Source organism: Daphnia pulicaria, chromosome 8 (assembly GCF_021234035.1).
Source record: "Daphnia pulicaria isolate SC F1-1A chromosome 8, SC_F0-13Bv2, whole genome shotgun sequence".
In the NCBI taxonomy this organism is placed as follows: Eukaryota; Metazoa; Arthropoda; class Branchiopoda; order Diplostraca; family Daphniidae; genus Daphnia; species Daphnia pulicaria.
The window spans coordinates 67,562-83,261 of NC_060920.1; the positions used below are offsets into that span (position 1 = coordinate 67,562).

General features: G+C 39.8%; 2 protein-coding genes and 1 long non-coding RNA gene across 12 annotated transcripts; 1 reads left to right on the plus strand and 2 right to left on the minus strand.

Moving 5' to 3' along the window:
- Positions 1-102: 102 nt before the first annotated feature.
- Positions 103-8,036, minus strand: LOC124311777. 10 transcript variants are annotated; one of them, XR_006910220.1, is made up of 19 exons: positions 7,969-8,036; positions 7,238-7,904; positions 6,959-7,172; positions 6,649-6,725; positions 5,102-5,254; positions 4,906-5,037; positions 4,633-4,851; positions 3,938-4,236; positions 3,783-3,875; positions 3,448-3,720; positions 2,918-3,089; positions 2,711-2,853; positions 2,296-2,459; positions 1,725-2,196; positions 1,497-1,646; positions 1,087-1,324; positions 870-1,014; positions 545-715; positions 103-447 (listed from the first exon to the last, which is right to left on the minus strand). It is a non-coding gene; the product is annotated as an uncharacterized LOC124311777 (long non-coding RNA). The 10 variants fall into 10 exon arrangements; XR_006910223.1 differs by lacking the exon at positions 7,969-8,036 and having other exon boundaries at positions 3,938-4,057; positions 4,117-4,236; positions 7,238-7,938; XR_006910227.1 differs by lacking the exon at positions 7,969-8,036 and having other exon boundaries at positions 3,938-4,157; positions 4,241-4,851; positions 7,238-7,941.
- LOC124311775 lies at positions 5,108-5,974 on the plus strand. Its single transcript, XM_046776117.1, has 4 exons — positions 5,108-5,265; positions 5,399-5,529; positions 5,590-5,619; positions 5,687-5,974. The coding sequence occupies exons 1-4, from the start codon at positions 5,108-5,110 to the stop codon at positions 5,758-5,760; spliced, it is 393 nt and encodes a 130-aa protein (XP_046632073.1). The 3' UTR covers positions 5,761-5,974.
- Positions 8,037-9,242: 1,206 nt separating the features above from the next.
- On the minus strand, positions 9,243-11,390 carry LOC124312655. Its single transcript, XM_046777143.1, has 6 exons — positions 11,255-11,390; positions 10,876-11,175; positions 10,601-10,811; positions 10,047-10,540; positions 9,772-9,979; positions 9,243-9,687 (listed from the first exon to the last, which is right to left on the minus strand). The coding sequence occupies exons 1-6, from the start codon at positions 11,347-11,349 to the stop codon at positions 9,328-9,330; spliced, it is 1,668 nt and encodes a 555-aa protein (XP_046633099.1). The 5' UTR covers positions 11,350-11,390; the 3' UTR covers positions 9,243-9,327.
- Positions 11,391-15,700: the final 4,310 nt, after the last annotated feature.

Sequence of the window (15,700 nt, forward strand, 5' to 3'; positions counted from 1 at the left end):
GGAAGCACAAGTTGTGGTGTAATACTCTGGAGCCTTGTTGGTGTAGTACTTGGGCGGCTCGGTGTAGTATTCAGCCGCTTTGGTGGTGTAATAAGTTGGAGCCTCGGTGTAGTAGCTAGGAACTAGGGGGCCTCGGTGCAGCAAGCTGGGGCAACATACGTGTAATACTCCGGTGACTTGGTGGTTTTAGTACTTGGGAGCCTCGGTGTAGTACGTTTGATGATGTAACTCGGGGCAGCATCAGCTTCGGTGTAATACTCTGGAGCCTTGGTGGTGTAGTAATAGTGTGCCTCAGTGTAGTAACCGTTTTTTGCGAATGTTGAGGTTGTGTAGTATGGCGTCGGCGTGATGCTTTGGTATCCACCATACCCAGGAGACATCCGTACACCAGTGATCGACCCAGCCTTCAACGATAAGGCAAACGGCAACATCACGACATCACATCAACTGTGCGGTAAATAATTTGAACATTAATATTCAATATGGTACACAAACAGATAGAAAACAAATAATTTATAAAAACTCCGTGAAACAGAATATTTACCCGATTGCGTACTGATAATACGACGCAGAATGCACTTGGTAACAGTGCACTGCAGTTTTTCATCCACATTTCTTTGCCAGTATTGTTCTCTCCAGCCAATCGCCCTGATACAACAGCATGGTGAACATGTTCCATACAACAGCGACCCAATTTGATATCACAAAAGAACGTCTAATAAAAAATAAAGTCCAAACCCAATAATTAAAATCTAATTTAACAAGAACTTCATATACTATCTAACAACAACATTAGAGCAGTCAATGTTGGTCAAGTTTAAATCACAATAGCACAATTAATATGAAATAAAATGTTCAAGGATTCTCACCAAACAAACGTTCGATTGTGCTTCAAGCTCGGTATTGACTCGATAACCACCAAAATCTCCTCTCCTCTATTTCCAAACCAAAAGCAACAGCCAAATCCGTGTTTACGTCCCAACCGACAGCAGCGACGATATTGTCAGTTTAAATCTGTTGAAATAATTTTTAGATTTTAATTAACATCGCTAAAACATGTACAGAAATAACTGTTTATCTTTTGACCATTGTTTAAGGACAATGCGACCTTGTAGTCTTCCAAAATTACACCCTCAACATTAGTTTTGGGCAAAACATTAACACTTTCCGCTTTCACCTTCTCGGTTGTCCATTGGCTCAAATATTTAGGAGGACGGAGAACTCGACCTATGTTACCGCCATCGATGTTGCGGAACAGCGCTACGTGCTCGTGGGCATCTTTAAGGGCACCGCTCAGGGATTGGAAAAGATTTTCGTTTAACACCTAACAAAATAAAGGCCATTTTTAGAGGAATTCGTAGAACTAATTCTATTCGTAGAACTAATTCACGGAAAATAAATTGCTAGCAGTTTAAATAGACTTTTAGATACTATCGAGCAGGAGGATTAAAAAGTTATTCAGCATTCCATAATTTCGTTTGGCATAAAATGTTTACCTGTGGCAATAACGCACTTGTCGTAGGTGATGGTACGGCCATCGTCAAGTGCGGCTTGCCGACCGACAATGTCAAGTTTAACGGCGCGGTGTACACGTACGAATATGTTATCATTGCTATTCAATTCGACGCGATTGCAGTCGAATTTGTCTTGTTCTAAAGACAGACAAGGAAGGAAAACAAGTCATTAGTACATGTTGCACAAAATTACAATAATAAAGAACTCACCTTCACTCTTTGCCGTTCCACTGTTTGAAACGAAGTTTATTCGAAACTTCGGGGTTGCCGTGTTGGGTGTCGGAGAAGCTCACTTGACTGATTTCTGTCGTACTTGGGCGCTCCAGTGTAGAATTCGACAGCCTTGGTGATGTAATAAGCTGGAGCCTCGGTGTCGTAGGTTGGGGCAGCATACGTAGTTGCGTAGTCTCAGTAGGTGCCTCGGTGTAGTACTCTAGCGCTTTGGTAGTGTAGCTCGAGGAGCAGCACAAGTTGTGGTGAAATCATCTGGATCCTTGGTGGTTTAACTGTAAACCCAACAGTGCAACCTCGGTGTAGTATCTGGTCGTTGCGTATGTTGTTGCGTAGTAAGGCGGTGGCGTTGCGGTTTGATATACGCCTTATTCAGGAGACGTCGGTACACCAGTGGTCGACCCAGCCATCGACGATACAACAACCAATAGCAGCATGACGGCATAGTTAACTAGACAATATTAAATATTCAACAATATAACGGACATATTATCAAATAGAAAAAATGGAAATTGATACAAAATTCCACGTAGAAATACAGATTATTTACCCGTGATTGCGACCTGGTAATACGACGAAGAATGCAGTTGTTACCGGGTCGGAGATGCTCACTCGATTGACTTCTGTTGCCTTTTCTCTTTCCTTTTAAAAGATTTTCTCTCGTGGTCGACATCAACGATACAACACCCAACAGCAACACAATGCCATAATTAACTATGTAATAAACAATGGGAAATTAGTTTTCGAAGGTAACTAGTCGTATCAACAACTAATAACAAGATAGAATAGATTTACGACTCGAAATAAAAATGAACATTGACCCATGATTGCGAACTGATATTACGACGAAATATGGAGTTGTTGCCGTGTCGGAGATGCTCACTCGACTGATCCCTGGCAACTTTTCTCACGCCTTTTATAAAAATTTTTCTCACCCCTCCCCCTAAGCCTAATGGCTATTTTACCTTCTTGATAATGAAGCAAATCGTGTCATTCTCACCCAGCCTCTACACCAATGCCCGACACCTTTTACGTAATGATCTCCATGACCTTCGATTGAAATACAAACTGGCCTTTCCTTCTGCAGGTGACTTTGCCGGGGATGGGTCTACAATAACCAATATCAAAATAAATATCAAATCATAAATGGTAATGGCTTAAATTTTAGTCACTTTAGAAATACCACATTGGACATTTTGAGTCATTTGACTCGTTTCTTCAGTGCATGAATAAATCTTCCATTTCGAACCGTTTGAAGGATAGTCGGCTTTTTTTTAAATATTCTACTGCAAACTTTTCTAAGTTTCAAACATATTCCTTGCACCTGCGGTCGGAGAAGAAAATCTAAAAAAAGATAAATTATGAATATAAAAAATACAAATCAAAGCTTCTCATAGAACGGTTGAATTAAATAAGAAATTAGACGCAATTGCTAAAGCTCGATAGACTGTCAGAGTTCGTCCGCTACGTTCACAACGAATAACTGAAAAATGAACTTAAATGATCCTAAGAAACCATCCAGGAGAAGTGGGGGAAATCGTATTTCCACAACTGATTTAGGAGCATCTAAAACGCAAATCAAATGATTGATTGACAATACCTGAACTCTAGGGCTATGGATTTTGTAACCGCAAATCAACAATGAGATCCTACTAGCAGCTATTTAACATAAATGAATAACATTTACAGGAGCTATTCTTACCCTGTCTTTTACATTGACATGTCTTGAATAGTTGATTACCGCCAGAACCTATCGCGTGTCGTTTGATGCTGCATGAACAAAAGGGAAAAAAATTCCACCCTGTTACATGACCAACGCGTTTCTGCCACAATAAAGTATGTGCAAGTAAAACAATGTTTTGACACTCGCTTTGTTTTCGTTGCTAAGCAGTAAAATGTGTTGAAATTTGGGTTTTGCTCTTCACACCGAATGTAGACGGAAAGGACTCGGCTCGGATATATAAAGGTTCGTTGGCTGCAAACAAATTCACATTATTTTCTGCGAAAGCAAAAGCTTCATGTCGTACCTAGCATTACCTTTTTTATTATTTTTTTTTTCATTTGGTTTAGCGCTTCGTTCAGTGACTCCTTGTCACCAAAACCCCTCAATGGGCAACACCTCCGCTTCATCTAGGTAATACAAACAATTGAATTTGTAGCTTTAACAATTTGACTAACGTGTAACTACGTACCCTCGTTTAAGCCTCGATGGAATGGCAACCCTAAAGGATTCAGGATTGTCCGGGCCGTCACTGTTGGACAGCCATCAGGCAGCATGAACTATTTTACCCAACCGTTCAACACTGCATATACTGCATGGACACCAACATAGGCAAATACACATTTAAGTCGATTTAAGTGTGATGTTGACCTGCAAGTCTGCACCAAACTCCATTTCAGAGCATCTCTCATCTGGAAGGGGGCTGCAAAACCACTGTACACCAAACAGCCACACCATAAACAGCTCAAACATCAAATTGACCATTAACTCCTACAAAGCAAAAGAACATTAATGAACCAATAAGCAATAACATTTGGAAATGTGAAAAAGGGTACCAATAATAAAATTTACTTCTATTTAAAATTAATATTTAATTAAAATTGAAAAATAAACAAGAAAGAATTCTGTACATCTACTTCCAATATGTTACAAAAACTTGGTAATACTGAGTGGGAATTTTTGTTCTAGATTGATTGAAAGACAATTTAAACAAAACTTAACAGGGCTATCTTTGAATGGAAACCATTATTTAGAAGGAAGAAATATTACCTCTAATTTTCTACAATTTAATCAAATTTTAAACTTGTCAATTGAATACAAAATATTAAAAAAAAAAAAAAAACACAAGACTTTCCAAGTTACAACCTATAACATCAATCACATTACCAATTCAATGAGTCTTCCTGCAGTGACACTTGGGATAACACCAGCTCGATAAACTGCATGCAGCAGCTGCAGCTCAACTTGACTCGATCACATCTTTCCCCAGCTGGCTGTAACAAAACCATGTTGATGATACAACAGTCATGAAGCTCAGACTTTGTCGTGTTCTCAATTTCTGCAACAGTTGAGCAAAGGGATCTCTATCTCCAACCTTAACATCAACTAATAAAACAAATTGTATTATAAGAGTGAAATTCATCAACAAGATTACTTTACTAGGTCTGAAGTGTTTCTGCACAAGATGAGACGTACAGCCAAGACGTACAGCTAACAATGGCCGACATTGGACAGCAGTTTCGACCCAAGTCGTCACATTATTTGGCCAAGTGAAATTATATCCCAGATAGCCTGTAAATTCAGACAGAAACGTCTAAGATAAATTAAATTTAAGAAATCCAAACTATACCATTACCATTTCATGGCTGAAAATGTAGATCGACACCGCAATTCCGTAATGAATTTGGAATACACTTTCAGTCAGCGTCTCGGGAAAAAATGGCAAATATTTCGTCCTCACGAAGACACTCGCGTCACCTGGTGGCTGGGGGACAATCCATTTAGCCACCTACCGACAGCCAAAATATTACCTCACGATTACTACGTTTGACTGTACGGAACGGAAGGATTGCTTTCTGACGTTTCTGTGAACTCTGTTTACGAAGCTTAACATCACGACTCACGAGAAATGAATTATTGACTTGTCAGCAACCTGCGTTAGCAAGGTACTCGAAGGGGTACCTCCCGATGAACAATCTATTGAATGTGGTATGGCGACCGTAGATTTTGAAAGACAGAGAACTCCACCGGCCAGCACTTCTAAAGAACCTGTTCTTCTGTTAGGTGAGTGCACCATTAACATAAAATACAATGGTAAAGACGTTCATCTTCCTCTTCTTGTAGCCGACGACGTGAAAATGCCTGCAATTATAGGTGCTAACTGGTTTTCTGCTTTAAATTTCAACTTTAATGCCATATTTATCGGCATTCAATTTTGCAGACCCATCACCAAAGAAGCAACAGCTGAATCCACCAGTAAGTCACTCTCCGAAGCAGAAAAAAAATCGAAAATGAGAGCGAAAATCGTTTACGACCTGGATGACATCAAACCATCCAAAGATCTCGCTGTTGTACCAAAAAAGGACGATCCATCTCTCACAAAGTCGATGGAATCTCCGTCACCACCTTCAAAAAGAATGAAAATAGTTTTTGATCTGGAAGACAGTGTCATCAAACCGAGCCGATCGTCACAACCTCAGAGGAAAACCTTAAGAGGCGCTAAGTGTAATACCTGGTTCAAAAAGAAATACGGATAAAATTATTGAAGACTTCTCTCTTGCCTGCCCTTTTTTCAGTTTTTATCGTCCTGAATTAAATTCGTTAGTTTAAAATCAAAATCTAATAATGCATAATGCATAATGCTTTGTCTCCAATTATTAATATGCATTCGAGAAGAAAAAGGTTCGATCCTGTCTGAATGGCGGATGTGGATCTTCATTCCGTTTTACATCCATCTAAACCTGCCACCTGGCAATGAAAATATTCGGAAAAACATTACCATCAACGATGCCCCAACCCCCAGAGTCTCTAATAGGACAGGGATGTCTGCAGTAGAGCGATGTAGTAAATAAGGTTAAGGTAACATGTGCAAGACGCACTGTATGAGCAAGAAAGGTAATAAGCAAAAGTAATAAGCGGCGAAGAAGAGATTCAAATGAGGAACTAACTTTCCGCCTCGGTCAACGGACCAAAAAAGGGAGCATGGGACGAATGGCCACCGGAGTAAGAAGATTCAAATTCTATACCGGGGAAGAAGATGAAAAAAAAAGTGTGCTCCGAACAGAAAACAAGCACTTGATTCCGCGTGTCGTTAAAAGATTACATCATCAGCGTAGATGAGAGTGGTGCTAAAATTCGATCATAAAAGTAAGCTTAAAGGAAGGGATGGAGAGCAGCACTAACCTGACTTTTTCGAAAAGATTTGTTGGTCCACTTTTTGGTGGTGTTATCCAAATGTTTTCATTATCATAACAACGGATCTAAAAAAAATCATCAATAAAAAAGTAACGAGATTAAGGAAATGTTGAATGGTATTTGGTTAGACGATATTCACAGTTTCACGGCATCTGAGTGAAAAAGACAGAAGGTCAGGAATTTTAAAATAAAAGCGCAGCTGGAAACTACTTCGATTTCAACATTCAAAAATCTAACTCAAAATGTCTCCCATTTATTTCCTCGGCCTCGGGGATTCGGCCGCCAAAAATATAGTCACCTTTGATACGTGCGATGATGGCTTTGAGCAAAAACACGTGACGTTGGACGCGTGTAGCCCGGTCAGGATTTCCGCATGCATCAGCTTCTTCGACACGTCCGAAATGTAATGACATGTACACTTTGCTAGTGATAAGGGGCCAAGTATTGGATTGAAGATTGTCAATAGCAGAAACGAGAATAGACCAAGTCTCAGCTAAACTGCGGTTTTTCTCCTGTAATTGTAAATTAATTCATTCTAATTAGAGAAACAAGCACAATAATTGTAATCATGTTATACCAAATCGGCACGGACGAGTTCTTTTCCTAGGGCCCGGATCATCGATGGCTGTCAAATAACGGATATTCGTTCAAGCACTAAAAGATAATTAGTCCATTCCACGTCATCTTTCAAAACAAATTCGGGGATTTCGTTAGGTGCCAAATCTTCTGCAATAGTACCGCCTGTCGATTCAAAAACGGCAGCCACATCAAATATTTAGATGCTAATGGGAGGTGAGCTGGTCGATCACGTGATCGCGAATATTGAACATTTTCTGTGGACACGTTAGCGTACAAAGACTCGGTCAAAGCTGCTACACTATTACAAGAGATACGAACACGACGGGAGCCTGCCCGGCAAAGAGGCTGGGTGAAATTTGTGAAAACAATGGATGGCGTGGCTTTCACGGCGTAACTCAATAGTCGACAGCTGAATGTAGTCTCAGGCAATCCCGGCACAAATCAGGATTACAGGAGCTGTTTCATCCAAAACGCCATCTAGCAGGAAATTCAGGAGCGGGAAAGGGAGGCGCAATAGGCCGTTTCTGGCGTAATTACGAAATGTCGATTTCCAAAGACTCTTCTAGGGCCAAGCTCGAAGTTTCATTTGTAAGCAGAGATTGGCGGAATGCTTTTGACGGTCCAGCAGGTATCCAATTGGTATCCAATTCTTCTTCCAGATTTGTCTGTTGAATTACCAGTCAATATAAACCATTTTCAAGTTAGTATCAAGACAGTTGCTTGTTTCACCTGAAAGCCATGGGGTGATCTGGATCTCGTCGTTCTCCGCAGTCAGGGGATAAGTGCATTTCTCCAATCAAGACTTCAAGAGGGATGCTATTTATTAAATAAAAACAAATTAGTTACAAGAAATATTTACAGAGCAAATAAGGAAAAGTTGTAAATGAGAAAGCCTTCATTTTTAAATAATGGGAGAATTGAAAGTTTCCATGTAATACACAAGTCATGTGTCATTAACATATCTAGAAGGTCACACGAAAAAAAGGAAAGAAAATCATTACCCAAACGACGATTCTGAGATTGTTGCTGTGACGACAGGTCCAGCACAAGCAAGCTTGCATATCTTGTTGTTACGATGACTGGCTCAGGCCTCAAATCTGCACAAAGGAAAAGTAAAGGTTAACATTGCTGCCATGCATCGAAGGGGGGCATACATGATCAATGCTAGTCAGGAACTAGCATTTCACACATCTTTTTTTGAAGAGAATGAAGGGAATTAAGATGACCTGAAAACCACTCTATGATGACGGAATTACTGACCAACCTCCTAATGGGCTGGGAAAGAATCCTGTGTCAGATTCTTCATCACGAGTCCGACATCCATTTCATGAAGTATCTCTGTTACTGCTGTATGTCTGCATCGTTTCTGTTGGGACAATGAAATCAGTAAACGTGCTATGATTAGGCTTCTAACTTGAAAATAAATTGTTGTCTCATCGTTCAAGCTTTCAAGGCGTTAATTCAATAACAAATTCATTTAGTAAACCCGTAACGCCCGTAATGATGAAAGGAAGGTCGGAGCAGCAACGATGAGTAACTAGGCAGACGCACTGACGCAGAAGACAGCAAATACACAAATGTTGATATACGTTAACGGCATCTAGTGTTGAAATATTAAAACTACGAGAAAAATTGTCAGCTACAGGCCTACAGCTACCGTTAGCAAAGTTCCATCTCCTGCTGCAACCAGGATGACTGGTTTTCGTTGAGAAATGAAAATAAATTCAAAATATATATACACTACTGCTTCTTCTTATCAGGAAATGACCACGACTGAATGTCCATAAACCTGTTTGAAGAAAGAACCACAGTATAACAATTTAGCAGCTAGCAACTAACTATAGAAACACTTTCATCGAATCTAGTTTATCTTCATTAGATGTCAAGTGGCCCTTTTTGCATTTTACACGTGTCCCTTCAACATTAAAAATGTTTTTTGTATTTTTGGTTGATTGGCTTGATCAGCCACCTCGATCGCTTGATCGCCAATAAAATCAAGAGAATAAGAGAAGTTGATGTGTATGTAATAAGCTTGGATTTATAAAGCGGATTCTATTAAAGACCATTCAAAACACCGCAAATTTGTTTTTAACCAAAAAACCCGCCTACACAATTCTTGGACCTGCTACGCCTCGTACCATTACGACACTTCTCATCTTTAGCTAAGGTCACATAAAAAGAAGAGGCTATAGTAACAGTAGAATAAGGTGATTCACAATATACATCCAAGTTTCCGTCTTTGTCTTGCTGCACCCCCACTACTGACACTTCATCAGGACATTTTTGTCCTATTTTCCAGCAATCTGCTTCTGTTGAAGGATCCGAAGTGAAATTGGCTTTGATATTTCCGTAGACGTGCCGACCATCATCTGGACATCCATTTGGAATCGATTCGCACCGGGGTATGCCCCCCAGCAGCACAAACCATTCTCCAACGACGCAGGGACCCTGGATTTGCCAAGAGATATGATGAAAAAGGCTGTATAGTGTAAGGTGACATCAATTATAGCTCAATGTTTAAAAAATATATACCTGAGTATTTTGTGCATAGCATTGGGCAGTTTGATTCGAAAATATTTTCCTTAACTTGTTTTCTCCTGTGTCGTAGCAGTCACAAAATCCATTATTATCTGGTCCGTCGACTAGTTTCGTATTATCTGCTGGACAGTGTTCAGTACTGCCAATAGGAAGGCACTGCCCGTTGAAAAACGTTTCATCCGGAGACTCACAGAAGCGTTCCCTTGAAATGCACAAAATATTGTTCGCAATATTCGGTAATTTAATATCATAGAATAATTCACACCTACCGGGCAACGAAAAGTATTTTAGCCATGTCCTTTTTCAAGTCTAACTGAGTGAGATTTTCTACATATGTACTAGCATCTCCATTCAAACCATCCGCCAAATTACTGCTGCCACCCAGAAGTTGCCATACGGCTTTTACTTGAATTAGAATGGTTTGGTGTGGTTGGTTCGATTCCATAGAATTTGTAAAATGAGCTTGAAGATATTTGAAGTCTTGCACTAAATCCTCGATTTGTTTTCTGCGTAGCGTCCAGTCATATTGACAATATACATACAAGTTTCCGTCGTCGTCTATCCTCGCCTTTACTACTGACACTTCATCAGGACATGTTGTTCCTATTTCCCAGCAATAATCTTCTTCCTCTGAAGAATCCAAAGTGAAATTGGCTTTCACATTTCCGTAGACGTGTCGGCCATCATCAGGACATTCATCTGGAATCGATTCGCACCGGGGAATGTCCTTCAGCACAAACCATTCGCCAACGTTGCAAGGACCCTGTATTGGCGAATAAAATAATTAATTAAGTAATATTAACCCACTGTTCAACAAAAATACCCGAGTATTTTGTGAATAGCATTGGCCAGTACGATCCGAAAAAATTATGCTTAAGCTGTTCTCTCCTTCTATGTCTAAACAATCACAAAATCCATTGTTATCTGACCCGTCAACTAGTTCCATATTATCTGATGGGCAGTGTTTAGTACTGCCAATAGGAAGGCACTGCCCGTTGAAAAACGTTTCATCCGGAGACTCACAGAAGCGTTCCCTTGAAATGCACAAAATATTGTTTGCATTCGGTAATTTAATAAGAACAATTCACATATACGTACTGGGCAATAAAAAGTATTTGAGCCATGTTCTTCCTCAATTCCTTCACAGTGTTATATGAATATCCCAATTCACTCGAATTACTGTCAACTAGACTTTGCCACACGCCTTTTACTTGCATCAGAATGGTTTGGTTGAGTTGGGTCGACTCCACAGAATTGGTTAACTGATCTTTCAGATTATTAAATTCTTGCACCAATTTTTTGGTTGGAGTTTCGCTTAGCTCTTCGGTGGGAATCAATAATCCCTCTAAATTGGCAGTAGGACACTCTTCAGTTTCAACTGAAATCTGATGTTTTATCCTATAATGGAAACATTAAAAGTGCGATATATTTACGAGATATTTATTAGTTTCCAGCATGTTTGAAATTTTAGGCTTACCGTTTATTTCCGTTGAAATGTGGCGCACAAAAGGAATCGTCGATAAACAAGACAAAAATAGCGCTCTGCAAAATTAATTGACTTAGTAATTTCATTTTACTTAACCAAAAAACATCAGTCCGACGCTTGCAGCAAGGGAACTAGATCGTTAATAACGTAAATCAGTGTGCCCCTGCTTTTATAGTGCTGGCTACGGAAATAGAAATGTTTTGCGTCTCCTTCAGATTCACGTTTCTTGGGCACAACCATTTATATAAATAGCTGCATGATACGATGATATGATACTCAATACTGGTTCTGACAAATTTTGGCGCGAAATTATCATGTTCTGAAGGGAATTCCAGTATGCCCTCTTCCACCACGCAGTGACAGAGTTGATTTCCGGATTGGCTTGTACCCATATATAAGATGTGGGCGCATACTAATGGGTGTAATCAACCGAAGCGTCGATATTTAAAAAAAGAGAAAATTCGGTTCGTAATTAACGGTAATTAAATAGTTAATCAGCGAAGAATTAACAGCAAAATAAATTAATAGAGATGCCTGTTAACGAGGCAGGGGGGAATACGATGACGAAAAATTGAGTTGGCCTTCAAATTCATTTTTTCCCGACGAGATAGTCTGAAGGTGAAACCTGAAACTCTTCCAAACTCTTCAGTAGTATCTTAGGAGAAGGTCGTTCAAAATGTAGACATTCTGATTTTCTTTTTGTGGCATCATGTATCGAAAATTGTCTATACGTCGTACGTTTACTAGTTTAGTAAACACGTTTTTCCCAAGTTGTGACCGTGAGACATGGCCCCGACCATTTAAAAAAAAGAAATGACCTTGTTTCATCCAGTTTTTAACTTACGGAGATGAATTTTTGACAGGATATTCTTAATACTAGATTTTATTTCATTAATAGAATTTTTTTTTTATTAACGGGGAATTAACGAGAAGAGTTTTAAACGATTAGATTAATAAATTTCAGGACATTCGAGAGAGAGCACAGTAAGTGAATTATCGGATGTCTGGACTCCGGCGTGTCAATTTCGGACTGTATACCACTAGGTCACCAGTTATTACATTTAATAAATGAAATATTGTTAGACCTATTCAGTCAATTCTTTTTTAGGATATGATCTACTTCCGGAAATGGTTAGATCAGAATATGCGACCATGGTAGCCTATAATGGTTAATTGTATCTAGCGTTGTGTGTAAATGTCCCGTATTCGATTCCGACTTCCGCCTGCTTCCGCCGCATTGTCCTCCATTGTTGTTCTCCATATCGCTCTGTATTATTATATAACTATGCATGTACTAATCCTTAACATAACACCAACTACTAACTAACACTATCTACTAACTCTGAATACTGCTGATATGCGCGGCATATTTGAAAAAAAACTTGAGATGAATTCGTTGGACATTTTTTAAAATTTTTGCTTGAATGACCAACAATTAGCGCTAGATGGCTATAGTGGCCAATTTTTAAATTTTTCTTTTAGGCGCTAGATGCCAGTTTCTACGCGCTCCGTTCAAACTTTCTCATTTTTCTATGCGCGCAATTTTTAAAACCGTTTTTCATTTCCGATGCGCACAGTTAAAACAAAAACAAAAAACCTATTGGGGGGGGGGGGGGGGGGTGGTGGTATTGGGAGAAAAAGACTGTACAGAAAACCTGTACATAAATCCCTACAGGAAATGTTCTTAGATAAAACCGATTAAAAGAAACGGAATGAACCAGATGGGTTAACTTGAGCTAGCGCACTGAAAAATCGATTGCTCCTATTCACTCTCGCTTTCCGTGTCTTTGTCTATCCTATCCAAAAGAACAGTCAGGAAAAAGTCAAACACGCAAAGACGCCACTCATCATACATCCTATACTTGTTACACAAGAGTGGTGTGCCAACCCTATAACAAAAATCTAATACCCAACTATTCATATAGAAAACTAAATAGTCTGACTTAATGAATCGATTATTGTTGTTGCCACAGCTGGCCGTAACATTCAAAGTGTCGACTTATACCCTCAACCCTTGACATGTACAGAATTGAAAGCATGTTCTTCTTCTTCAGTCCCCGCCTCTCCCATACTATATACATATAGTTGATGGTACTGGCTGGATGTCAATGTTTTTTACATTTTACCCTGGACGGACAGAGGGTCAGAAATGCGATGATACCAACACGACTCCTCCCAGCGATTCACATCCAAGAGCATGTGAGAAGTCATGTCTCGGAAGATGGAAGACGAAAAAACCTCCCTATATATACCAGCACAGCCCTTGTAGGATAGTTTCGTTTTGAAATGAAAAAGAGCCCACTTGACCTTGTCTCGGACTCTCTACACTGGAACTCTTGGAACAAGTTTCATATATATACTAAAGCACTCGTGTTGATTCTCTCAAAAAACATGCACCTCGTACACACATACTTGTATAGTATAATATACCCGTTTCTATTTTATACTGGCGCTATAGTCCATCACAACAGACTATAGTAAATAATAACCATAACAATCATCGTATTTCTATCTGTTTTTTTCCCCAAATACACAGTGCAGCAGTTTGGAGAGAGAATATAACTGGCGAGTCGACAAGGCGTCGCGGCCACGGGCCAACACGGATGTAGCACGGCGCTTACACCGCTGTCGACCGATCCATCATTTCTATGGATATTTCCAGCAGCCATGGATAGAAAAAACTAGCCGAAACATTGAAATGCAATATACACACAGTGGTGATGAAAATGGGAGGAAAAATAAAAATTCTGGAATGGAAATTCATCTGTTTCTAGTCACCTCTTCTTTCTCTGTCTCTTATATTTTTAAAAAATAAGTTCATTTTACCCCCATCTTTTTTTATGGCGCGCATCAAACTGTATATAGGAAATCTCAGCTGCTGTGACGTTGACTAATGACTGCGCTGGTCCATCATATGCCCGGCGTCGCCATCCCAGTTGCTGGCACAGTGGAAAAAAGGAGACAAAAAGGATTTTCGATACTTGTCACTCTTCCATCAAATGGCTGATTGCTCTCGCACTCTTGTCGCCCTATCGAATAACCTTTTCTTCCAAGAGAGACGCGGAACAGCAGCCGGATGGAAAGGATGAAGATGGAATTGACATGTTGCTGCTAGACTGGCCAGTTGGATGTTAAAAATTCTTATCCGAGAAGACACGCAGCATCGCTAGAAAAGACGCATACGACGTTCAGGAACTCCCGTCACTTAGCAAGTTCATTTGACTCGTCGTTTTTATTTTTATTTTCTGGCTTGACGGGCACATCAAAACGGTTTCGACTTACGACTGTGTGTGGCTATAGAAAAGTCATCGACTGGCTGGGGGACTATTATATTTTACAGCAAAAGGGAAAAAGAAGTGATGGAAAAAAGAGGCGGTCATCTGCAATTAGCAGTTGTACTCGTATTCGTTGGAGCGTTTCATGTTCCTAACGGCCTCGTAAACTACCGGCTCGACAGTCAACGCTTCTCTCCTATAATGCTGATTATACTTCAACTCTTTTTTCTCATATTTTTATTCGAGTTTTTGGGGTCTATATATATATAGGATGTCAGGCTTTAGTGATCGATAATGTGGGCTAGAAAACCGATTAACGGGACGCAAATGTTTGTTTCATTTCTCCCAGGGGGATCGATGAATGGATGGCGCGGCGGCCCAGGATGATGAAGGGGCCAACCAAGTGCTATGCTATCCAAAATAAAGAAGAAAAACCTGGGAATATAACCTTGATGAGTTTAGAGTTTGATTAACAACTGGCGTGATCCAGAGCCGGCGTTCTATTAAAAATAAAAGAATATGTGTAAATGTATATATGCATATAGGGACGGCCGCCGCTGGGCCGCGCCGCGTGCTGATTGCAATGGCGTTTTTCATTATCATTCTCTCTTGTGGCTTCAAACAGAGTCCTGGAGGCGTTCTTATTGTACCGCTCTTAAAGTAATTATCTGCACGGGTTTCGTGCAAATTTTTTACTTTCATTTTCACTGTGCGTAGGGGGTCTTAACTTGTTCACGAACTATTAGATACTGAAATAATTGCGATCCATTTCGAAGCGGATGTCGAGTGCGGGTGAGAAAACCGATTTGATCGTTTTCGCGGTTTAAATTTAGAGGAAGGGGTCGATTTTTTATTCTATCGATATCTTAAAGCGAGCTAATTGGAATAAAAGTATCGTCTGCTGTCATTTCGCTCAAAACGAGTTTCGAATTTTCGGTAAAGGTTCGATATAGACAAGTTCGGGATGCTGAGTTGCACAACCGCTAAATTAGGATCGTGCGCCAACGGGTCCTTTTAACGTTGTGGGGATAGTAGAAAGCGGGTTTTTTATTATTTAAGCATAGAATTACTTATCTAATCTTAGAAATGTTCAGGATTATCGTTGTTTAGAACATTCTGCTTTTTATAGAGTAATTTGAAATGTATAATTCAGCTTAGTTTA

What these genes read in the sequence shown, in the direction of transcription:
- LOC124311775 (XM_046776117.1), top strand. Translation starts at nt 5,108, where the DNA reads ATGGCTGAAAATGTAGATCGACACCGCAATTCCGTAATGAATTTGGAA. An exon ending in AGAACCTGTTCTTCTGTTAG is followed by an intron (nt 5,530 to 5,589) that starts GTGAGTGCACCA and finishes CTCTTCTTGTAG; the next exon opens with CCGACGACGTGAAAATGCCT. An exon ending in GAAAATGCCTGCAATTATAG is followed by an intron (nt 5,620 to 5,686) that starts GTGCTAACTGGT and finishes TCAATTTTGCAG; the next exon opens with ACCCATCACCAAAGAAGCAA.
- LOC124312655 (XM_046777143.1), bottom strand. Translation starts at nt 11,349, where the DNA reads ATGAAATTACTAAGTCAATTAATTTTGCAGAGCGCTATTTTTGTCTTG. An exon ending in GCTATTCACAAAATACTCGG is followed by an intron (nt 10,541 to 10,600) that starts GTATTTTTGTTG and finishes TCGCCAATACAG; the next exon opens with GGTCCTTGCAACGTTGGCGA. An exon ending in AAAATACTTTTCGTTGCCCG is followed by an intron (nt 9,980 to 10,046) that starts GTAGGTGTGAAT and finishes GTGCATTTCAAG; the next exon opens with GGAACGCTTCTGTGAGTCTC.